General features: G+C 47.6%; 1 protein-coding gene and 1 non-coding gene across 4 annotated transcripts in view; both read right to left on the bottom strand.

The window, feature by feature from the left end:
- Window positions 1-1,366: 1,366 nt before the first annotated feature.
- On the bottom strand, window positions 1,367-1,473 carry LOC130830680 (U6 spliceosomal RNA). The gene has a single exon (XR_009047848.1). It is a non-coding gene; the product is annotated as a U6 spliceosomal RNA (small nuclear RNA).
- Window positions 1,474-17,952: 16,479 nt separating this feature from the next.
- The window catches only part of EVA1C (eva-1 homolog C), an 89,008-nt gene continuing 82,875 nt past the window's right edge, over window positions 17,953-24,085 (bottom strand). For all 3 annotated transcript variants that reach the window (XM_057697706.1, XM_057697707.1, XM_057697708.1), the window contains exon 8: window positions 17,953-18,521. In XM_057697706.1, the coding sequence (XP_057553689.1) occupies window positions 18,145-18,521 (377 nt within the window). In that variant the 3' untranslated portion in view covers window positions 17,953-18,144. The remainder of the gene's footprint in view (window positions 18,522-24,085) is intronic.

Below are 24,085 nucleotides of genomic sequence, written 5' to 3'. Positions count from 1 at the left end.
CAGTTCTTTTTGCCGCCCCCATCACCACCCCCACATCTGAAACCCCCCCACCCCCCTGCAGACCTTAGGGCACCATTAAACCACCCCAACAGGCCCAGTCAGCTCCCATACTTGGCCCTCTCCCTTGGGCACAATTGTTTGGCAAAACCCCAAATGTCGTTAAAAACAACATTCCAGCACGGTGCGATGGAGAGAACCCCACAATCATGGTCATGAGGTGGGCACCCCGGGTCTTCGACTCTCCCCTTAGGCACCCATGTCATGCCTCCTCTCTCGCCACATCTCTGCCCTCCTCCCGTCCTCTCTTGCCTCCTAATTCACAGAAAAAAATGGAAGCCCCACTACATGCTCCCGCTACCCCTCCGCTCCCACCCGGCATCTGTCCCCATTTCAGTGGGCAAATCATCGGGGCTCCCCAAGGCCACCTTGGGCCTTGTTCCCCGCCCAGGACACAGCTCTGGCAGACCCCCTCCCTCCTCCACATCATCATACTCCCTACAGCATCATCCACCCCATTTAATCTACAATTATGTGATGGTCCCTATCTTAAAACACATCCTCTCCGTCCGCACAATGAATGTGGTTGTCAGAAGCGTCTCTTCGCTTTTTTCATCGCTCAACTGGAAAGTTATTTTTTAATTTTTCCTTTCATTTCTGTTTTTATTTTTTGAATATCTGATTCTAGGTTTTCTTTTTGTTATTTGTCCAAATGAGTCTTGTGCTTTGTAGTTGGTTTTAGGGGAAGAATTTTCACCTACTGAACTGTTTTAATTTGCATTTTCTGCTTACTTAAAAAAAATTTATTTATTTATTTATTTGGCTGCGTTGGGTCTTAGTTGCAGCGTGCAGGATCTTTTATCACAGCGCGCAGGCTTCTCTCTAGTTGCAGCATGAGGGCTTAGCTTCCCCGTGGCATGTGGGATCTTAGTTCCCTGAGCAGGAATTGAACCCGCATCCCCTGCATTGGAAGGCAGATTCTTAACCACTGGACCATCAGGAAAGTCCTCTTGACTGAAAATTAAAATTCACAAATACTGTTTAAGGAGTTCCCCAATCTATTATTTTGTTCTGATTATCCCTTTGCATTTCGTAGCATATCAAAAAGATACCATATCAAGGACACATGGTTTTTAGGAATGTGGGGCTATTTCAGCCTTAGGAAATATTAATGTGACATATTGCCTTAGGAGGCCAAAGGAGAAAAATCTTATTTCCACAAAAACTGCGAAGGTATTTGACAAATCAATACCCATTCTTGATAAAAACAAACAAAAACAGCTCTTGGTAATCGATAAAATGAAGGATACTTCCTCATCATGACAGAGAATAAAGAGCAGCTAATGTCATACTTTTTTTTTTTTTTATAAAAAATATGGAACGCTTCACGAATTTGCGTGTCATCCTTGCGCAGGGGCCATGCTAATCTTCTCTGTATCGTTCCAATTTTAGTATATGTGCTGCCAAAGCGAGCACGCTAATGTCATACTTAACCTTGACTTATGTGACCAACACTTCCCAAACATGTCCTCAGAAAAGGGGATCTGGCGTTTTTATTTAAAAAATAGTATCGTGGCGTATTAGTTAGCGTAATGTGACAAAAGCCAACATTTCAGAGGCTTAGTACAATAGAAATGTATTTCTTGCACATGCAATAGTCCCATGTGGGTGTTTCTGGTTGGTGGGCTATATTTCTCGGTTTGGTGCTTCAATGACTCAGCGATGGATGGGTTCCTTCCACTGGGTGGGTTCTCCAATGTCCCAGGGCCTTGAAATTGGCTCCCAGCTGTTGGAGAGGAAAAGAGAAAGTGGAGAATGTACACCGTCTTCTCTCTTTCCCTGGATGTGGGCACATCACTTCTGCTCACATTCGAAGTCTAAGCCAGACTTAGACTTCATCTGCTTGTGAAATGTGTGTGCGTGAGACCAGGTGGGGGATGGGAAGCCACCCCAGGTTTGGGGGGGGCGGGTAGGCATTCTTTTCTTTTTGGTATATATAAACAAATTAATTAATTAATTAATTTATTGGCTGCATTGGGTCTTTGTTGCTGAGTGTGGGCTTTCTCTTGTGGTGGTGAGCAGGGGCTACTCTTCATTGTGGTGCACAGGCTCCTCATTGTGGTGGCTTCTCTTGTTGTGGATCACGGGCTCTAGGCATGTGGGCTTCAGTAGTTGCGGCACACGGGCTCAATAGTTGTGGTGCACGGGCTTAGTTGCTCCTCGGCATGTGGGATCTTCCCAGAGCGGGGATCGAACCTGTATCCCCTGCACTGGCAGGCAGATTCTTAACCACTGTGCCACCTTGGAAGTCCCCAGGCATTCCTGTTTGTAGTTGGCAGGAATCAAAATTAGGACCACCACCCTGATGGAGGGCATTTGGTAAATATCTATCAGATTCTAAAGTATACATATCCTTTGACCTCATAATTCCACTTCTAGCAATTTTTTCCTACAGATATATTCACAAATGTGTATAGGTTTATGTTTTAAGGGTATATTTAGTGTATGTGTTCGTGTTGCTGTAACAAATTACCACAAACTTGGTGGCTTAAACAACAGAAATTTATTACTTCACATTTTGGAGACCAGAAATCCAGAACTGGTGTCCTTGAGCCAGAATCAAGACATCAGCAGGTTCATGCTTGCTGAAGGCTATTGGGGAGAGTCCTCCCTTGCCTCTTCCAGCTTCTGGTGGCCACCAGCATCCCAATTTCTTCCTCCATCTTCACATCACCATCTCTGTGTGTGTGCCTTCTTCTCTTCTGCGGCATATTAAAAATTCTCTCTTGGGACTTCCATGGCGGTCCAGTGCTTAGGACTTGGCGCTTTCACTGCCAGGGCCCGGGTTCAATCCCTGGTCGGCGAACTCAGATCCCACAAGCTGCATGGCACAGCCCAAAAAAGAAAACCCCCAAAAATTAGAAATTAAAAAAAAAATCCTTTCTTGACCTCCCATCCTTCTCAAGCTGTTGCCTCCTTTCTCTGCTTCTTTTTACAGCAAAGCCCCTTAAAAGCATTGTCCACACCTGCAGTTCCCTCCCACGTTCTCTTGAACCTACTCCAGGTGGGCTCTTGTCCACACAGCCTCACAGAAGTGGCTCTTGTCCGTCTGCCATTGACCTCCATGCTGTTGGAAATAGAGTCTGTGCAGAGGTAATCAAAGTCAGCACCTCGAGGCAAGATCATCCTGGAGGTTATCCGGGAGGACCCCAAATCCAATGACAAGTGTCCTTACAAGAGATACACAGAAAACGAGACACGGAGAGAAGGGAAGTCCGTGTGAAGATGGAGGCAGAGACCAAAGTGATGCAGCCACAAGCCAAAGACCACCTGGAGCCACCAGAGGCTGGAGGAGGCCAGGCAGGATGCTTCCCTAGAGCTTTCGCAGAGAGAGCATAGTCCTGCTGAACCTGGATTTCTGACTTCTAGTGTTCAGAACTGTCAGAGACTAATTGCTGTTGTTTTAAGCCATTTAGTTTGTGGTAGTTGTTACAGCAGCTACAGGAAATGGATACACAGCCCAAAGCCAAAGTCCTTCTCAGGGGCCTATATGGTCCTAAATGACCAGCCCCTGCCCTTCCCCAACCTGACTCCACCACCCTGACCTCCTGCTCTTCTTCAAACAGGCTGAGCATGTTCCCTTCCCTGGGGCCTTTGCACTCACTCTGCCTCTTCTTGGAGCCTTCTTCCCCATTGCCCCCTCCCCTCCCCTGCCCCCAGCTTTTTCCTTTACTTCCTTCTGGTTTGTGCTCGGATGGTCTCTCTCTCCCCCTTACTCTCTTTTGTTTCTCTCCGTAGCATTTATCACAAGATGGCCTACTGTGGGTTACTTACATAGTAAGATCCATGCGGGTGGGGTGTTTTCTGTTCCCTTCACTCTCTAGAACAGCTCAGCACAGGGTAAGCTGTCATATTTTTAAAAAGTCCATATCTGATCAAGGTCTAAGGTCCAAAAGAGGTCTTAAAACTCAACGATAAGGAAATAAGTTTATTCTGCCAGGTAAAAATAGGCAAAAATCTGAACAGACACCTCACCAAAGAAGAGATGGCAAATAAAATATATGTATGTAATGAATAAATGAATGGAATTTAATAAGCTTGAACACTTTTTAATTTCTCAGGGAACTTGTCTGGGTCCTGTTTTTAAAAAGTACTTAGCTTTTATTTACCTGTATTTTTTTCCTTTTCAATAGATTTTATTTTTTAGAACCGTGTTAGGGTCACAACAAAATTGAATACAAAGCACAGAGAGGTCGCATAACTACCTGACCCCACACGTGAACAGCCTTTCCCACGACCGAGACCCCAGACCAGAGCGGTACTTTTGTCACTATCAGTGAACCTACATTGACACGTCGTTATTACCCAGAGTCCGTAGCTTATGTTAAGGTCCACTCTTTGTGCTGTACATTCTAAGGTTTTGGGCAAGTGTATGACATGTATCTACGTTATAATATCATACAGACTATTTTCACTGCCCTAAAAATCCTTTGGGTTCCATCTATTCATCCCTCCCTCTCCCCTAACCCGGGCCACCCCTGATGTTTTCACTGTCTCTGTAGTCTTGCCTTTTCTAGAATGTCATCTAGTTGGAATCACAGAGTAGGTAGCCTTTGCAGATGGGCTTCTTTCACTTCGTGATGTACATTTACGTCTCCTCCATGTCTTTCCTGTCTCGATAGCTCATTTCCTTTTAGCACTGCGTAAGATTCCGCTGTCTGGTGTGTCACAGCTTATTTATTCATTCACCAGCTGAAGGGCATCTTGGATGCGTCCAAGTTTAGTGGATGATGCCCAATGCTGCTGTAAACATTCGTGCGCCGGTTCACGTGTGCAGATGTTCTCAGCTCTGAGTAACAGCTGAGAAGCATGGCTGCTGGATTTTCTGGTGAGATTGTCTGAGCCCCTTTATACGCCAATTTCCTACGTATCCCACTGTCCCCCCGCGCCTCCTGTATTCCTGCACAACCAGCACCTGTGTCCCCTTTAATTTGTCTATTTCTCATTGGTGGTCCTGAATATGGGGTTTTCCCACCACGGCTTCACAACAGGGTAGAAAGGGCTTCAGCCTTCATTCTAGAAGGATGTACTCAGGCTGTGAAACGAAGGCTGAGGGTGGCTGAGGAGCCCTGAATCAATGTTGGCAGAGTCACACAAGTGTTTGGTTTCATAATGTTAACTTTTCATTTTTAATATGAATATCAATGTTTATATATACTTTTTGAATTGTGGTAAGATACACATAGCACAAAACTTACCATCGTAACCATTTCCAAGTGCACAGTTCAGTGGTGTCAAGTACATTCACATTGTTATGAACCCCATCTCCAGAACACCCTTCATCTTGCAAAACTGAAACTCTATACCCATTAAATAACAAGCCCCCCGTTCCCCCCACCCCAGCCCCTGGCAACCACCATTCTACTTTCTGTCTCCATGGATTCAACTACTCCTATAAGTGAAATTACGCAGTATTGGTCCTTTTGTGTCTGGCTTATGTTACTTACCAAAATGTCCTCAAGGTTCACGTGCTGTAGCTTGTGTCAGAATGTCCCTCCTTTTTAAGACTGAATAATATTCCATTGTGCGGACAGACCACTTTTGCATATCCAGTTGTCTGCCGATGGACACTTGGGTTGCTTCCCCTTTTTGGCTCTTGTGAGTAACACTGCTATGTCAATGTTCATGTTTTTATATGTAGGAATGACATTGCCTAGCACATCCTAGTAGATGTGTTTTCTATACGTTAATGTGTTACTTGCACTGTTTTCCTAGATAAGCCTTAAAATATAGGTTTTCGTTGTTGTTGTTTGGGTTTTTTGGTGTTTTTTGGCTGCATTGGGTCTTTGTTGCTGCTCGAGGACTTTCTCCAGTTGCAGCGAGTGGTGGCTACTCTTCGTTGCAGTGCGCGGGCTTCTCATTGCAGTGGCTTCTCTTGTTGTGGAGCACGGGCTCTAGGCACATGGGCTTCAGTAGTTGTGGCTCATGGGCTTAGTGGCTCTGTGGCATGTGGGATCTTCCCGGACCAGGAATTGAACCCATGTCCCCTGCACTGGCAGGCAGGTTCTTAATCACTGCACCACCAGGGAAGTCCTGAAAGTAGGATTTTTAAAAGGCATTCCACCCTGTGATCTCCCTGCAGGGCTCTGGAGGGCTGGGCAGGATGGGACGATGGGTTATTGTCTTGGGGATGGTGGGTGGGCTCCAGCACTGACGAAAAGGCAATCGCTCTTGGGGCACAAGGTGACATGAGCCAGGCCTTCTCCAGGGAAAAAGCCCAGGTGGCCGGGAGGGCTCCTGAGCCCAGGGTCTGGTCACGTGTGCACGGACAAGGCTCCTTCCATCCTTTATCTTCTCTCTGTTTTCTTTTTCATTAAAGACAAACTTCCTATGAATTCTGTGTGAGCGAACCTCCCACTTTTTTGACCAAAGCCAGGCTTTTCAACAAGTGGCGGGGTGGGGGTGGGGTGGGGGGTCACCTGTCAGGGTGACCTGGAGGATCCTCAGGTAACGAGGGCTCCCAGCTACTGCTTCCCAGGAACTCTGACATCCGGGCCCTGTACAAGCACTTGGCACTCCCTACCTCATTTACTTCTTGCCATAGCGCTCTGTGGTGGTACTACCATGATCTCCATTTTCCAGAGGAGGAAAGAGAGGCACAGAGGGGTCAAGAAAGGCACCCAATGTCACACAGCTACTGAGTGGCAGAGATGAGATTTGATCCCAGGTCAGCAGAAACCAACACCCACCCTACTGACCTCCACGGCAGCCGGCTGCTATTCAAACTTCCGTGTGCAGACCTGCAAGGTGAAAAGGACCCTTCGTACCCTGACCACTTGGCAAGGTGCTTTTAAGGACTGAAGGAGATAAGACACGTGTGCACACACATGCACACGCACACACACACACGCCCAAAGACATGCACACACACACACATGTGCACACACAGATGTACCCACGCACGCACACTGCTTTCTCTCTGTCCTTCAAACAGCTAACAATTCCAGTGGGAAGAACAACTGAGCAAACGAAGATCTGAGAGGATGAAAGCTTGGTGTCTGCAACTCTAGGACTGGGTAGCCTTTGTGAGAGGGGGATGCAGTACTCTGTCCTCGAGTTGATGGGGCTGGAATTTGAAGGCGCTGATAGATCCTCCTGGCCCCACCCCCACAAGGGCACTTTGTATGAGATCCAGACACACTTTCCTGCTGGAATCAGGACGAGGAGTTGAAGCTGCAACCAATGATGCTTATCTGTGAAAGGAATCTAAACAGACCCCGTGAGTAGCAAGAGTCACAAGGTGATAAGATGGGAGCAGTACCACAGCGAGGCAGCCAGACCAGACCCTCCCAGAACCCAAGTTCGCCAACCAGCCCGGGTCGCCTCGCAGGCCCTGAGGAGACCCGATTGTAGAAGCACCACATTCGCCTTTCTTGTTTTCTAGGGTCACATTCCTGGGATCACCGAATATGTCAACCTGACATTTCATGGTTCAGCCATCCAAGTGCAGAAAAGGGCATTACTTTAGACTGAAAAGGTGTACTTTATAGTCACACACTTGACTTTCAAGACCTTGAATGAATTTTGCTGAAATAAATATTCACCTTTGAGTGCAATCCAAGTATGTGAAGTTTTAGTCCCAATGGCCTTTTCTCTTTCTTTCTTTCTTTCTTTTAAAAAGAATATTAAAAGTGACTGAAAAGAGGGATTTAGGAATGAATGGCAATTTTTCAACGTCTTATAAAATGAAAAGGAGCAAATGCTATCATATTTCTTCGGGACATGGATTTAGGGAAAATGAGATTTGGAACCCAGTGAGTGTTCACGGCAATGTGAGACTGCTATCCGTGCACTGCCTGGTCAGAAGGAAGGTGAGAATCAGGGTGACCAGCCGCGTGTGTCCACCCATCCTGATTGCTCAGGACCATGACCCTGGCTTTAGCGCAGAGACTCCTGCATGGCAGAAGACCCCTTGGTCCCCAGCAGACCAGGATGGTGGGTCACAGTCGTTGAAATTACCATGAAAGGTGCTCTTCAAACCCCACTCACCCAAGCTTCTCACCAGCCCTGTAGGCAGACACCCAAGGATACCCACTGGGTCAGTGAGAGCTTTTAGACAGACTTGCAGGAGGGTTTGGGATTTCTGGAGCCATGAAGTTGAGCTCTCTTCACCTGCATGGCTTCCTGCCCCTGCCTTTCCCAGGTCAAGGACCTCTTGCACCCGGGGACCAGCCCTGGTCCTCAGCCAAGGCCATCTGCAGCCCCCTGCCCAGGGCTCTTCACTTCGTCTAAGAGGATAGATTCAGATCCGCGCCCAAGAGCCCCTGAGTCTCAGGGTGTGGGGCCTAGGGATCTGCATTCTTACCACAAGCTCCCCTGGGTTTCTTTTCTTTTCTTTTTTTCCCCTTTGGCCACGCTGCACGGCTTGTGGGATCTTAGTTCCCTGAACAGAGATCAAATCCGGGCCCTGGCAGTGAAAGCACGGAGCTCTAACCAGTGGACCACCAGGGAAGTCCCTCCCCTGGGTTTCTGACGGGCAGGTGGCTGAGAGCCTGGCCTAGCCTCTGCCTGGGCTTCCTGAACCCCCTCACCTACCTGCTCATCTCTTGCAGCCCAGCTCCCCTGACCTTTGGGCTTTTTGTGTGCTCTTGTAGAGAATCCCTTCCCTTGGCCCCGACCCACCTGCTCTCCAGCCTTCTCCACCCTGTCCTTCGCCCCAGTGCCTTGTCAACCACCCTGACCTCCTATAGGGCTGGGGCCCCCACCAGGAGATCATATATTTAAGGCTATTGGGGGCACGCGTGGAACAGAGCATGGACACAGGAGCCATGTCGTCCACACTTAAGTATGTGAGGCCCCTCCCAGGGAGGGACAGAGGGACATGGGACAAGAAAGGTGGGTCAGGGCTGAGACCACCCCTTCCTCCTCATGAAGCTGTATTGCCCCACCAAACCCTGAAAAGCCTGAGAATTCTAAGTCTGAACCTGGTCTTCAAGATGGTTATAAAGGTATGTTTGTCAAGGAAGGCAAGAGAACATTTTTAATGTAACTTTTTGGTTTTGGCCTGATGTCTGCAACATTTTCTCTCTTGGCTGTGTGGCACGTAACCCTCATTTCTTCTCTCAGACCCTGCAAATGTGAGAGGCAGACCTATAGATTTCTATGCATATATAGAAAAATATAGTTTTATGTGGAGTGTGTTTCTTTTACATGATATCATCATCTATGCATTATTTTCCAATTTGCACTTTTCATAGAATAATATGACTTCAAGAATTTTTCATGTCAGTACACACAGATCTACCTGACTTGAAAACACAATACAACGCGTCTTTATTTTTTCAGAACAGTTGGAATTCTTCCCAAGACATCTTCCATAAGAAAAGAAGTTTTCCACGTGCCTGAGCTGAGTGATGTAGGCAAGACTGATTTAACAGAAACCTCGGTGGAGGCGAGCCTGGCTAGCTCGTGTGATTCCCTCTCTGCTGACAGCATACGCCTCGCTCTCCCAGGGTCCAGAGGCTTTACAATCAGAGGTCAAGTTCTAAGGAAGGAAGTTCAGGAGCTCAGAGCTGGGAGGCAACTCACTGGGTTTGCAAATTCTTCATAGATGCGTAACACGTTCTCTCGCTAGTTCATTGTTAGTGGGTTGGGAACGTTTTACTTTTTCTCCTTGAGGGAGGTAATGTCATGATTCTACACATCCCTCTAATTGCTGCTCCCTCCCTTCCTCGGAAACTAATCGAGCATTTTCCAGGTCAGATTGCTGTTTAGTCATCTGAACACGAGTCCCCTTCCTCTTGCCGTAATCTTTCCCAGGCTGGATTTTGTCTTTGAAACAATAGGAAATGACAAGGTCTATTTTTCTTTTCTTGAAAGAACTTGATCCATGGAGTCATGAGTTGGAACAGAGAAAGTACGGGGAATTAATATGCACCCCCGATCGGAAGTGACCAGCTTTCCTGTCTTTGTTCTGCCGAGTCCTGCAGTCTGAGCTCATGATATCGTAGGCAGTTTGCTTACAAGCAGGAAGGCTGCATTTTCACCTCAAGATAAATCTCCAATTGGATTTTCTGTTGGATCCATCAGAAATGCAATTAAGCCTCAAGCAATCTTCAAGCAAAGGTTGGGAACCTTCCAAAGAAGGGCTCTGCTAGAGATCACTTGTCGGGTCCTGGGCATATGTTTGCATCATCAGAGAAGTTCATTGTCTTCTTTTTTTTAATTAGAGAATTTTTTTAAAGATTTTTTAAAAATTAATTAAGTAATTAATTTAATTTATTTACTGGCTGTGTTGTGTCTTCATTGCTGCTTTCTCTAATTGCTGCGAGCGGGGGCTACTCTTCATTGTGGTGCGTGGGCTCCTCATTGTAGTGGCTTCTCGTTGTGGAGCGCGGGCCCTAGGCACGTGGGCTTCAATAGTTGCAGCACATGGGCTCAGTAGTTGTGGCTCACGGGCTCTAGAGCACAGGCTCAATAGTTGTGGTACACCGGCTTAGTTGCTCCATGGCATGTGGAATCTTCCCAGGGCAGGGCTTGAACCCCTGTCCCCTGCATTGGCAGGCAGATTCTTTGCCACTGCGCCACCTAGGAAGTCCTAAAGATTTTTTTGATGTGAACCATTCTCAAAGTCTTTATTGAATCTACCACAATATTGGCTCCATTCTATGTCTTGGCTTCTTGGCTGTGAGGCTTGTGGGATCCCAGCTCCCCGAGCAGGGATTGAACCAACACCGCCCTGCACTGGAAGGTGAAGTCGCAACCACTGGATGGCCAGGGAAGTCCCTGGACCTCCAGGGAAGTCCCCATTGCATCTTAAATCACCCTCTTGAGTCAGTCCCTGAAACAGCTTTCTAAGAACTTTGTTTAATTTCTCCAACAGAAGATTAAGCTGCGATTTGGTAACTTCTAAGATAGTATTAAGACTAACCAGACAGTGATTGGCAACCTTAAAATCAGGAGCAATTACTATTCCAAGAGCTCGAGGCCAAGGTCTGAGGCCAGGCCCAGCCCATTACCAGCTGTAGGTGGGCTGGATAGGCGAGTCCCTAACCTGCTCGCAACACTGACTTTTGCTTCTGGGAGATGGAGGGATGCTGCCCAAAGTGGGTGATGCCACCCCTACCGCCACTCCTGTAGCCCGGAGTCCAGTCCTTTCTTGCCTTATTTCCAGCTATAGGCTCCTGGTGTTCTGTCCCCGGTCAGCCTGATTGCTCACGGCATCCCTCAGTCTGGCTGCTCCCCGTTCTCAAACATCCCCCTCCTGTTCTCACCTCCTGGCCCATGGCCGCCGCCCCCTCCCCTTCAGTTTTCCCCACCTTTGTCTTTTAACATTCTGCTCATTCCTGAGGACCCCCTTGAGCACCGCCCCCATTAAGCCTCTCCGGCCCATTAGCTGGACTCATTCTCTCGGGGCTCCCAGGGCCATTTGGTTTGACCATTTAATGTCATTCTTTTTTGGTGGGGGGCCGTGACCTGAGGCTTGCAGGATCTTAGTTCCCTGACCAGGGATTGAACCCTGGCCTCGGCAGTGAAAGTGCAGAGTCTTAACCACTGGACCCCTAGGGACTTCCCTTCATGTCATTCTCATACTCTGTCTTATGAAGCGAAAACCTCTGAAGGATCAAGAAAAGGGCCTCTGCTGACTCTGCTCATGGGTTCAGCAAAGAGATGTAAGACCCTGAAGGTTAAGAGGAAGAGGAGGGCAGGAGGCGTGGGCCTGGTGGACCAGCCGCCGTTGCCTGGGAAATGGGGACACAGGGCCTTGGTGTGAGGAAGGCTTGGCCTGAGGTTTCTCTGGACCGTTTCTGGGGATGCCGCTAGCTTGCTGGGTCAGGAGGAAAGGGGGTGGCTCTTCTAGGAACATCACCCTTCTCAGTAGGCAAAGGAAGGGAAATTAACAGCAGCAGCACTGCCCAAAGAAGGGCTGGTAGCGGCAGATGCCGCAGGACAAGCGGCCAGAGCAACGGGGCACCGTGGGCTGTGTGCGGCCAGGGCAGGGAAGGCGGACACGACAGCTGAGGCCGTGGCTCTGCAGGGGTTGGTGCCCACAAAGGTTGGGCTGTACCAGGGTGCACCAGGAGGACAGCGCCCTCAGGGCTTAGAGACGAGGGATGTATGGGGACATCCCCAGGAAGGTGAGCAGAGTGGGAGTAGATGGGACTTTATCCCACGTTTCTGTGCCCGGGATTTTGATCCGATTATACCCTTGGTTGGTAATGAAATATCCGCTCTGTTTCATTGCAGTGAGTTGCACTTATGTCTCCGAGTCTGATTTAATACACTAGCTCAGCATCACCCAGTAGAGCTCCCTGCACCCTTCAAGACTGGCCACATGGCCACTGAGTGCCTAGCGTGACTGAGGAGCTGACTTTTCAGTGTTATTAATGGATTTCAGGTTAAGATTGGCTAAGCACATGAGGCCACTGGCTCCCTACTGGGTGGTCACCTTCGTGACCAGACACCGTCTCATTCATTCTCCAGGGAGCCCAGCGCTGCCCCTGCAGGGAGGGGCCTGTTGGTTTGAAATTCCTACAAAGAATGTGACAGCCTTGGATAATTATTAGCTGGCTTCCGGAATTTTCCCTTATCTGGTTGATGTTATCGTGCATCTTTCTTGCCTTATTTCCAGCTATAGGCTGGCAAGGCTTCCAATCAACTGGGCATTTACTTGGAGTATTTACTTAGGATTTAATCTCTGAGGCTACCGTCCAGTCATGGGATGGAGTTTGGCCAACTCTGCACTGGTGGTCAGGCTTACAATAGGCTTCTGAATACCCAATGACCATAGTTCCGGGTTTACAACTCTCCTGCCAAAACGGGGCCTGGCCTCTCAAGTCCAAGTGTGGGAAACTTCACAATGGACTTGGCTGAAGAATCCAAGGAAGTTCAGGCCTTGACACTTTCCTCGGAGCTCTGCAGACAGTCATTCCTCCTCCTAACTCCTCCCTGTGGCAAGGCTGGAGGGGCTGCCTTGTTCTCCCCCTTGGCAGCTTGTTCTTATTTTGCCCTTGAGTTCTGGCCAATGCCCTGAATGCACTATAATTGGTGAAGTTCTGGCCCTGCTGGATGCTGATCCTCAGGAGGAAGAAATAATTGATGAGAAAAGCTTTCTTTACAGTGGTTCTTATTAGGTGTGATGCATGGTCATTCTCTATACCACTAGGGAGGAGTCACTATTATTATGCCCATTTTACAGATGAGGAAACTGAGGCACAGATAGGTCTCCCTAAGACCAAGCTAGGACCAAGTCAGACAGAAACTGGGAGACAAGAGGGTGGCACAGCGGGAGGGGGACCCTGAGTCTGGGGCTAGGTCGGAGTCATGTCCAGTCTGGTTGATGTTGGTGTTCCAGGGTCTGGGTGGGGGCAGGGAGTGGGGTGAAAGCTTCAGGGCAGTGGTGCTTTCCAGGAGGCCCCCACGAGGTGATACTGAGAGTGGACTGGCCCCAGGGAAGGTGGATGATAACACTTGGGAAGCTCCCCTACCTGCCGGGAGGACTCAGCATCAGTCCTTGGTTCCCTAGGTAACCTGGAGCAGGAACAGGGGTCCCCACCCATGGAGAAGGAGAGGGGCAGATTGAAAGGGGGCCCTTGTGGGCACCACTTTTCTGAGACTCACCAGATGCCAGGTGTGTGAACGAACGGCTGACTCTTCCCTGACATCACTTGCCAGTGGGAGGGTCCCCGAGGTTCCTTCCACTCTGGCTCCCCCAGAGGCTGCAGGCGACATTGTGCCAGGAGTGTGGGCCGAGAGGGACTGGTATGTACCCCCAGACCACTCACACTGGATGTCTTAGGTCAGTTCCCCAAGATGCTTGAATGAATGTTTATTGAAGCAGTGCTCTCAGGAGAAATACTCGTAAGAAAAGTGCTGTGGTCTGAATGTTTGTGTCCCCCCAGATTCACACATTCATAACCTAGTCCCCAAAGGTGATGGTATTAGGAAGTGAGGCCTTCGAGAGGTTTTAATTCAAAAAGGTGGGGCCCTCGTGCATAAGATTAGCGCCCTTATAAGAGAGGCCCCACAGAGTTCCCCTGTCCCTTCCATCACAGTGAGAAGTCTGCAACCCAGGAGAGGCTCCATGCTGACACCCTGAGCTTGGCCTTCCAGCCTCCAGACTGTGAGGAGTAAACTTTAATTTTTTTATAGGCTACCCAGTCTGTGAGATTTTTGTTATGGAAGCCCAAGCAGACTAAGCCAAAAATGGTGAGGGGGCAATTCTCTGCAAAAGAGGGCAGCTGTGGGCTCTTCATAGCCACCCTCACAGCAGCTGGGGCAGTGCCAGGCCCCCTGCAGAGACCTGGGTGGGCACAGCATCGTGCACTGCCCATCTGTGGGGTCGGCAGCTGGACTGCTTACAGGGCCTCCCAGGAACTGCTTGGTCCCTGGGCATGCACGGCTTCTCCATGAAACAGCAGCAAATGCTCCAGCACCCACAAAGCAGGAGCAGTGCTAACAAGCTCCGTGTGTCCAGAAGGGCTGAATTTTACAACAGACAGCTTGCATTTTAAAAGTCAGCATTTGCAGTAAGCAACTGAGGTAGTGACATGTGCAAACCTCCCACCGAGAGCTGGCCTCTTTTCACAGGGCTTCCTCACAGCGTGGAGACGGTGGGGTGTCTGTGGCCCAGAGAAGCACAAAGCTCAGAAGCAGCAGCCCGTGTGTACCCCACACTTTCCGGGTGGAATTCCACCCGGGAGCTTCCACCAGCCGCCATGCTCCATCAGCAGTCCCTCATCCAAATCTGGTTTGGTCGTTTTCCTCCTGGGCTTGGTGCCCATCCAAACACATTCTCAGCAGGATCCCTCAGGCTCCTTCTATGAGAAGAACGTGGCATTCTTCTCTGGGGCTCAGAAAATGCAAATAAACTACTCATTGCATTAGCGCAGGCCAAAGACTGCCCCTTGCTTTGGCCGGCCTGTCCTCCAGCTGCCTCCTCGGGGGTCCTGGGAAGGGTGTGCATGTGTGTGGGGGTTGGGGAGACACAGATAAGGGAAGACCCATTGTGGCATTCAAGAGCTTTGAGACTGAGGTCAGTGTGGGCACAGCTCTTCCTGCAGCTGGAAAAGTGAAAACCTTCAGCTGCCATGTTCTCTTTAGCCCCGTGAAGTCCCCAGATGAACAGTAGTTATGTTCATGGAGCCAGAGAAGATGCTGCTTGGGAAATAGAACTAGAGACCATGGTGGGAGGCTGTTTTGGGAGTTGAGACAGTATCAAAGTGCTTCTTGCTGAGCTCAGGAAATAAAAGGACAAGGATTCTCTTTGATTAGAACAAAATCCTCATGAAGAATTCAGACAATGGAGCCAAATGTTCATTCTCTGCTATGACCTAGAAGAGATTTATTTCTAATGACAGATTGAAAGCGAGGCATCCCCACCCTGTCAACCCTCCCAATCCCCTACATTATAGATGGAGGACTCGGGTCCCTGGAGGTGCTGAGGAATTGCAGCCTCTGCCCACACTACCCCAGCCTGTCCCACATGACACCCCTCTGGACCAGGCTCTGCTCTCCCACCTTCTCAGGTAAGTGTAAGGGAAGCACATTCTGAAATTGGCAGAAGCAGGGGCTGAAAGAGGGGGTGTCACTCTGACTCACCTCCACTCCCCCTTCCCTCTGTTGAATGGAATCCATGGATGTCTCATCAAATGTATCTGAGGTTGCCATTCTGTATGTAGTTTCACTGCTGTTAAAATACCACACGTGAATGTTTACAGCAAGCAGCACAACTCATAGTAGCCCAAAGAGGAAGCAATCCAGATGTCTACCAATGGATGAATTAATGAACTCAATGCAGTCTATCCATACAGTGGAATATTATTCAGCCGTAAAGAGGAAGGAAGTACTTTACTGATTCATGCTACAACATGGAAGAACTTGAAGACATCATGCTATGTGAAAGAAGCCAGAACAAAGGATTCCACTTATATGTGTGATTCCTTTTATATGAAATATCAAGAATAAGTAAATGCATAGAGACAGAAAGCAGGTTGGTAGTTGCCAGGGGCTGGAGGGAGGGGCAATGGGGAGTGACTGCTTAAAGGGTAGGGGGTTCTATTTTCTGGTGGTAAAAATGTTTTGGAACTAAGTAGAAGTGGTGGTTGTACAACACTGTGAATGTACTAAAAGCCACTGAATTGTGTGCTTTAAATATGATTAATTTATTTCATGTGAATTTCAACTCTGATCTAGACTAAAAGCTTGTGTGCCCCCAAAACTCGTTAAATTCTAACATCCAGTGTGATGGCATTTGGAGGCGGGGTTTTTGGGAGGTGATTAGGTAGTGAGGGCAGAGCCTTCATGGATAAGATTAGTACCCTAATAAAGGAGACCCCAGAGAGCTCCCAGTTCCTTCTGCCATGTGGGGACCCAATGAGAAGACAGCCAGCTATGAGTCAGGAAGCCAGGCTCTCACCAGACACTGAGTTTGCTGGCCCCTGATCTTGGACGTCCAGCCTCCAAAACTGTGAGAAATAAATTTCTGTTGTTTATAAGCCATTCAGTCTATGGTGTTTTGTTATAGAAGCTTGAATGAACTAAGGCAAACTGAATTTTAAAAAACAAACAAAACTGCAGCCCCTCCTCCATCCGGGCATGTTGATGAGAGACACGCCTCTCCCTCCACAGCCATCCTCCTCTGTGTTCCTCAGATAGGCCCTTCGCACTCAGGATCTGGGGACTGAAAGAGAAATGCCTTCTGTCCCACCTTGTCATTACTGGGGTTCCTGAGGGAACAGCTAGGATTTCCTGATCACCTACGACTGAGTCAGCTCCAGCACTTTGTACCATGGGACTTGGCCCCGATAATTAACCAACCTGTCAGCCTTTAGCTTTCTTATCTACATATGCCTGCTTGCAAGGTTGATGTAATGATGAAGTAAGATAAGGTAGGGAGACCTCGTTCGTAGTCAGCATATGAGATGGATTTAACACCATCATTTTAAGTCCCCACTGGGACAAGAAAGAAAAAGAATTCTTTTCTTATTCTACTTCACAGCTATAAGCCTCCTGTCCACCAGGGGGAGCCTCCTAAAGGAAACAGTCACCAGTTCTCCCATCAGGAATCTGTTTCCTTAATTCCTTTTTCTTTTACTCCTTCACCCACCCCTCCCCCTAATATGGCAGGACCCATTGTCTTGCAATAATTTGAAAGGTAACTCTACTTGATCCTTGCCCACAGGCTGCTGGGGAATCTGGTCGATTGTTTTTACCACTAGAAGCTCCGTAGTTTTCATCTCAGCCAGGGGTCAGCAAGCTTTTTCTGCACAGGGCAAGAGAGTAAATGAGAGTAAATATTTTAGGTGTTGGAAACCATACTTTATTTACAAAATCAAGTGGCAGGCCAAATCCAGCCTACTGCCTGTAGGCTACTGTACAGCCCATGAGCTAAGAATGACTTTTATATTTTTAAATAATTGATTTAAAAAAAAGAGAGAGAGAAATATGTGACATATGAGAGTTAATTTCAAATTGCACTTTCCACAAATAAAGTTTTATTGAAACACAGCCATGTTCATTCATTACATATTAGTTGTGGCTGCTTTTGAGCTCCAGGGATAGAGGTGAGTAGCTGTGGCAGAGACTATCTGACCTGCAATGCCTCAAATATTTATTATTCTTTCCCTTAAAAAAAAAACTTTGCCAATCTCTTCTCTAAACAAATTATGTTAGTGATTAAAATCTACCGCCAGTGAACATGGAGTGACTGAACTCACGCTTGCCATCTTGAATATTAGTATAATTCTTTTATGAATACATAGGGGTCTTCTGTTTACCCACCTGTAAATTGAGAATGACAGCACCATCTCACGAAGCTGCTGTGAGCATTAAATGATGTACTACATGAAAAGCAGCTAGAACGGTGCCTGGCATTGTAAGTGTTCAATAAATATGAACTCTAGTTCCTTGAGCATATAGACATGCATTTAAATAAATACAGAAAACAAAGACTTCTTCCCTCCTAATTTATTTCAAAATGTGCTGTAAACAGTTTGAAATGTCCCTTTAAGAGCTTTCCAGCTTCCCTAAGTATTGGATGACACGACAAATTCTCCTTCATAGAAGGTACACGTGAAACAGAACTGCAGAGCATTTTGGATCCTTCCCTCTTCGGAAAGTATCACTGCATCAGGATGCATCTGGTTTTCAGTAGAACTGGCCCATGTTTCTTGGAAGTGAAGTGTCCAAACCACTGTTCATCCATATTTCCTGGATGATTTGCTCCCTGCGCTCAATTCTTTCTGCCAGCTCTGCAGCCTCTGTGGAACTGTACACAGGATATGTAGTCCTACAAAACCCTGACAGTTCCCCTGGAAAATCGGAGTCTGAGGAGTCCTCCTCCCCCTCCTCATCCTGGCTGTCCTCCTCAGCCTTGTCACTTCCTGGCACCAGGTGCTCCCTTGCCAGCTGCAGCTCCTGGAAGTCCTTGGTGCAGGACTCTCTGATGACCAAGGCACATAACGTGAGTGCCAGACCAATGCAGACACTGGACATGAACAGCAGGGCAGCTCTTTCAGGGTGGGCTGTAAGGGAAAGAGAACATGTGAGGACCCAGAGGAACTGGCAGTCTTCACCAGGCCTAAGTGCCATAGAAGCAGATGTGTGCCCAGGCAGGGGGATAATGCAGAATCCCAGTCCTGGACAGCATCTCTGAGACCATCCACACATAAGTGATCACATACCCCTACTAATTAAGAAAAAAAAAAAGATTTGGAGCATGTATAGTCAATATATGTATGTTTATGAGAGGACACATAGCAAAAGACCTGAGAAGCTGAACCACTCCCCCACTCAAGATCAAATGCAGATCTGCCACTCACTAGCTGTGTGACTTTTGGAAAATTGCATAACCTCTCTGTGCCTCAGTTCCTTCATCTGTAAAATGGAGCCAAAAGCCCCTTTCTGTCATGCAGTTTAATTAGTTCCTGTGAAGCTCTCAGAACACTCAATGACACATGGCAAATGTTAACTGTTAGCTATTATTAATAGTAGTAAATTTTGAAAAATTAATTTATATATATATATGAATGTAAGTACTAAGATAGTAAATGTTACAAAGGTTAAATTATTTTAGATTAAAAAATATAAGTAAAAGTTCTGGTAGTAAAAGTTCAACCTCCAAATGATTGTATAATAGAAATAGAAATAATGCTAATTTGTGCAATGAACCTGGTCTGAATCATTACATGTGTTTAATTCTCATATTAACCCTGTGTGGAAAGGACTATTCCTCTTGAGCTGTGTATCCCTTGAGGTGTTAGCGTTCCCATTTTGGGAAGTAATGATCCAGTTAACTCCCTTATGATATAAATCAGGAGCTGAGAGATTTTTTTTCCTGTAAAGGATCAGATAGTACACCTGGGCTTTGTGGGCCACAGGGTCTGTGTTGCAACTACTCAGCTGTTCTGTTGTAACATGAAAGATGATACAGGTGTGGCTGTGTGCTAATAAAACTTTATTTACAAAATCGGCCCGTGGGCCATACTTTGTGGATCCCTGATATAGAGACTCAAGCTGAGGTGGAGGGGAGCCACCGTCTGAGCTCAGTTGGCCTCTTTAGGTGGAGCCAGGACAGGAAGCCAGCTCCTGAGCTGCGAGCAGCTTGTGAGATGTGCATCTAGAACCACTGGCATTTGCTCCTAAGTCCCGACGGAACCATCCTCGTCCAGGTACATGGCCTCCCAGTTCACTACACTTGAATAATGACAACTGTTGTCTTCACTGCCTCAGTCCTTCCCCAGAGGTGCAGACTGGAGGTTCAGAACTGGAGGGTTGTTAAGTTTCACGCACAGTCAAGGGATCCAGCCGCTGTGATCTGATGGGAGAGATCTAAGTGGGACACGTTATCTTCTTGAAACATGAAACTTCCCCATTCGGCTTCCTTCACTCTCAGCTCAAGTCACTGGCAGAGTCACTGGACTCAAATGTCCTTTGTTGCCATCACCCTATGCGCACAATCTCATCACTGCGTCTAAGACATAGAAGTCTGAATGCAAAACTGATTTTGGCTGGGGGAGGGGCAGTGAGCTGTGTCTGCAGTGCTATTAACAATATATTTTTCCTAAGGGTCCAGGTATTTTGAAGATTTGGTCAGATAGAAACACACATCCGTTGTGCTCTGTTCATTTCCAGGAGTGGTGGTAGAACAGGGATTGGGAGACTGGCATTTGGGACGTGGTCATTAAACTGTAATATACAAAATGATGCTAAGACCCGAGGCCCTGATCTGCTGGGGCAAATCCTTTCTCCTTCTCCCCCGCACATTAAAACCTCTGCTGGGAGTGGACTTATCACTCCTGACTTCACTCTCACCTCCCTTTCCTTTGAATCCTCCTCCTTTCCTCTCCCTACTGCCTCCTGTGCCCCCTGCTCCCTCAAGCCTCCCAGCCATTGTCCTCTCCAATCCCTCCTGTCCTCATGACTCAGATGTGGGCTTTCCGTGTGGCCACAATTCATCCCCTCCTTCTCCTGGGAAAGAGTGAGCCTTGAACCCATCAACAGCCACACCTGTGGCCATCACCTCCTGCATTGCCTGTAAAGAGTTTTGCGATGGGAAAACGGAGTCCCATCTATTTGTCCCGTCCTTTTCCAGCCATCCCGGTTCAGGACGGGGGCAGTTCCAGGCAGAAAGAATCCCATGCTGGTCAAGCTTCTGGGAAACAATTATCACCTACAGCCCCCTTCTCTCCTCGCCCACGAGACCATCATTCCCAGTGGTGGTCTCATGGGTGAACCAGGTGCTCAGGCCAGGATAGAGGAGGGTTCAAGGTCTGGCTCTGCCCCAGACAGGCAGGTAACTATGGGCTAGTTACTGTCCTCCCTCCCTTCCTTCCTTTCTCTCTCTCTCTCTCCTTCTCCCTCTCTCTTTTCCCATCCCTATGTCTTTTTTAAAAATTAATTAATTAATTAATTAATTGGCTGTGTTGGGTCTTCGTTGCTGCATGCGGGCTTTGTCTAGTTGTGGCAAGCGGGGGCTACTCTTTTGTTGTGGTGCACAGGCTTCACATTACCGTGGCTTCTCTTGTTGTGGAGCATGGGCTCTAAGCATGTGGACTTCAGTAGTTGTGGCACATGGACTCAAAAGTTGTGGCTCACAGGCTCTAAAGCACAGGCTCAATAGTTGTGGCACACGGGCTTAGTTACTCCACAGCATGTGGGATCTTCCTGGAGCAGGGATCGAACCTGTGTCCCCTGCATTGTCAGGCGGGTTCTTAACCACTGAACCACCTAGGAAGCCCCCCATGTCTTTTTTTTTAAAGTGTAGTACTTTATTTTATTATTATTATTTTTAAAAATTAATTAATTAATTTTATTGGCTGTGTTGGTTTTTTTTTTTTTTTTTTACTGTGCACAGGCTTTCTTTTAGTTGCAGTGAGTGGGGGCTACTCTTCATTGTGGTGCGCGGGCTCCTCATTGCTGTGGCTTCTCTTGTTGCAGAGCACAGTCTCTAGGTGCTTGCGCTTCAGTAGTTGCAGTTCATGGGCTCAATAGTTGTGGCGCACGGGCTTAGTTGCTCTGCAGAAAATGGGATCCTCCTGGAGCAGGGATCGAACCTGTGTCCCCTGCATTGGCAGGCGGATTCTTAACCACTGCACCACCTAGGAAGCACCCTCCCATGTCTAAAGACTCCAGATGGACAGAATTTAACCATAGTCCTCAGTTTACAACACGTTTTCTTTATCAGCCAATACATGGCTTCCTTATGTTTATTTACATAATTACTTTAAATTCTGTAATCAGCACCCGTGCTGTGAATAAGCCCCCCATGTGGGAATTACAGCCTTGACAATAACCATGTCTAATCTGTGGGTTCCCCTCCCCCCAGCATCCCCCCATCAAGGTAACTACTACATGAATTCCATGGTCATTACTCCCCCACTTGCCTTTTTGTATAGCTTATTGCATCTCTCTGTATTCCTAAAAACTTTATGAAAAGGGTGTAATGTTACAGACAGCATTGGGGGGGTGGTGTTTGTTTTGTTTTTGTTTTTATTTTTTTAAACAAATCTATTGTTTGATTCTATTCTGTATTCTTTTATTCATTTTATTTGGCAGATTACAATTTTTAAGTATTTTAAGTATTTGAGTATTTTATTTTAATTTTAATTAATTACTTTATTGGCTGCATTGTCTTCATTGCTGCGCGGGCTTTCTCTAGTTTCGGCGAGCAGGGGCTACTCTTTGTTGCAGTGCATGGGCTTCTCATTGCAGTAGCTTCTCTTGTTGTGGAGCATGGGCTCTAGGTGCGTGCAGGCTTCAGTAGTTGCAGCACATGGGCTCAGTAGTTGTGGCACTTGGGCTTAGTTGCTCCACGGCATGTGGGATCTTCCTGGACCAGGGATCGAACCCATGTCCCCTGCATTGGCAGGCGGATTCTTAAACTGCACCACCAGGGAAGTCCCGTTTGTTTTGTTTCTAAGTTGACAGTATATTGCCACATGCTATTCCGCTGTGTTAACTACACCGTGGTTTATTCGCTCACTCTCTGCTGGTGGGCATCTGGGGCGCTGCCAGTTTTCTGTATGTGGGCCTTGTAGCCGTGACCATTCCTGCAAGTGTACCTGGGGTGGATACTTGCAAGTGTCTGTCTCGGGTGCTGACCTAGGAGGGCGATTGGATGCGTTGTAAGGCATGTGAATTTGGGTTTCCAACGTGGCTGCAGCGTGTAAGGAATCCTGCAAATCCTGGTCTTCTCCAGTGCTGAGTATGGACAGGCGTCTAATATTTTTCTAACCACATGAGTATAAAATTGTATCTCACTATGGCTTGACTTTATTTCTCTGATCCCCAATTATGCATACCTCTCTTCAGATGCTTACCGAGTTCTTCTACACAAAATGCTAGCTCATGTCCCATGCTCACTTTTTACACAGGGTTGTTTGTGCTTTTCCTCTTACATATAAAATATATCTATATCTATACCTGTACCTATACCTGTACCTGTACCTGTAGCTGTATCTGTATCATCCATAGTTTCTATATATTCTTGATATTCATCATTAAACAGCATATACATTGTGAATATCTCCTGGTAAGTGGCTTGTATTTTCCTTTCATTAGGGTGTCTCTTGACCTACTGAATTTATCTGAAAAGCAGGAATGATAATACTTCTCTTCTCCATCTTCCCCACCCCCAGCTGATCTCCTCTCTCCTCTCTTGCCCTTCTCATCCATCTTTCCCACTGTGGCCATTGTCATCTTTTAAAAAATGCACATTGGGGCTTCCTAGGTGGCGCAGTGGTTAAGAATCTGCCTGCTAATGCAAGGGACACAGGTTCGATCCCTGCTCCAGGAAGATCCCACATGCTGCGGAGCAACTAAGCCTGTGAGCCACAACTATTGAGCCTGCACTTTAGAGCCCGTGATCCACAACTATTGAGCCCATGTGCTGCAACTACTGAAGCCCATGTGCCTAGAGCCCACGCTCTGCAACAAGAGAAGCCACGGCAATGAGGAGCCCGCGCACCACAACGAAGAGTAGCCTCCACTCCCTCACCGCAACTAAAGGAAAGCCCGCGCACAGCAAAAAAGACCCAACACAGCCAGTAAAATAAATTAATTAATTAATTAAAAAAATGCACATCAGATCACATCACTGCCCTACTTAAAACCTATAAATGGTCCCCCTCCTCCCATAAGGTAAAAGTCAAACCCTGACCACTGCCTGTGAAGCTGGCCGGGACCTGGTCTGTCCAACCACCCTCCCCAAGTTCAACTCCAAAGATTTATCCCCCTGCTTTGTGCTTTCCTGCCCACTGGCCTCTCTCCATCCCTCACAGGGGGAAGACGGCTTCGCATCTTGGTGCTGTTGCATGTGCTGTTCCTTCTGCCTGGAATGTTCCTTCTCCCCTCTTCATCCAGCCCTATGTGTCCCCACCCCCAGTCTGGACCAGGTCTCCCTGTCATTAGGTCACATAGCCTCTGGAATGTCACTAAGTCACTCAGCATGTTTTGTCCTTTTTTGCCCCATAGAATGCAAACTTCATGAGGGCTGGGGCAGAACTGCCTTGTTCTTCACCAAATCCCCAGTGCCAGGCCCAAAGCAGGTGTGACATGGCTCTCTGCTGAGTGCCTGAAGGGAGGGGTC

The sequence above is a fragment of the Hippopotamus amphibius genome, chromosome 10 (assembly GCF_030028045.1).
Source record: "Hippopotamus amphibius kiboko isolate mHipAmp2 chromosome 10, mHipAmp2.hap2, whole genome shotgun sequence".
NCBI classification, from domain to species: Eukaryota; Metazoa; Chordata; class Mammalia; order Artiodactyla; family Hippopotamidae; genus Hippopotamus; species Hippopotamus amphibius.
Note: the sequence above shows the minus strand (reverse complement) of the source record. Positions and strands in the feature narration are given on the sequence as shown.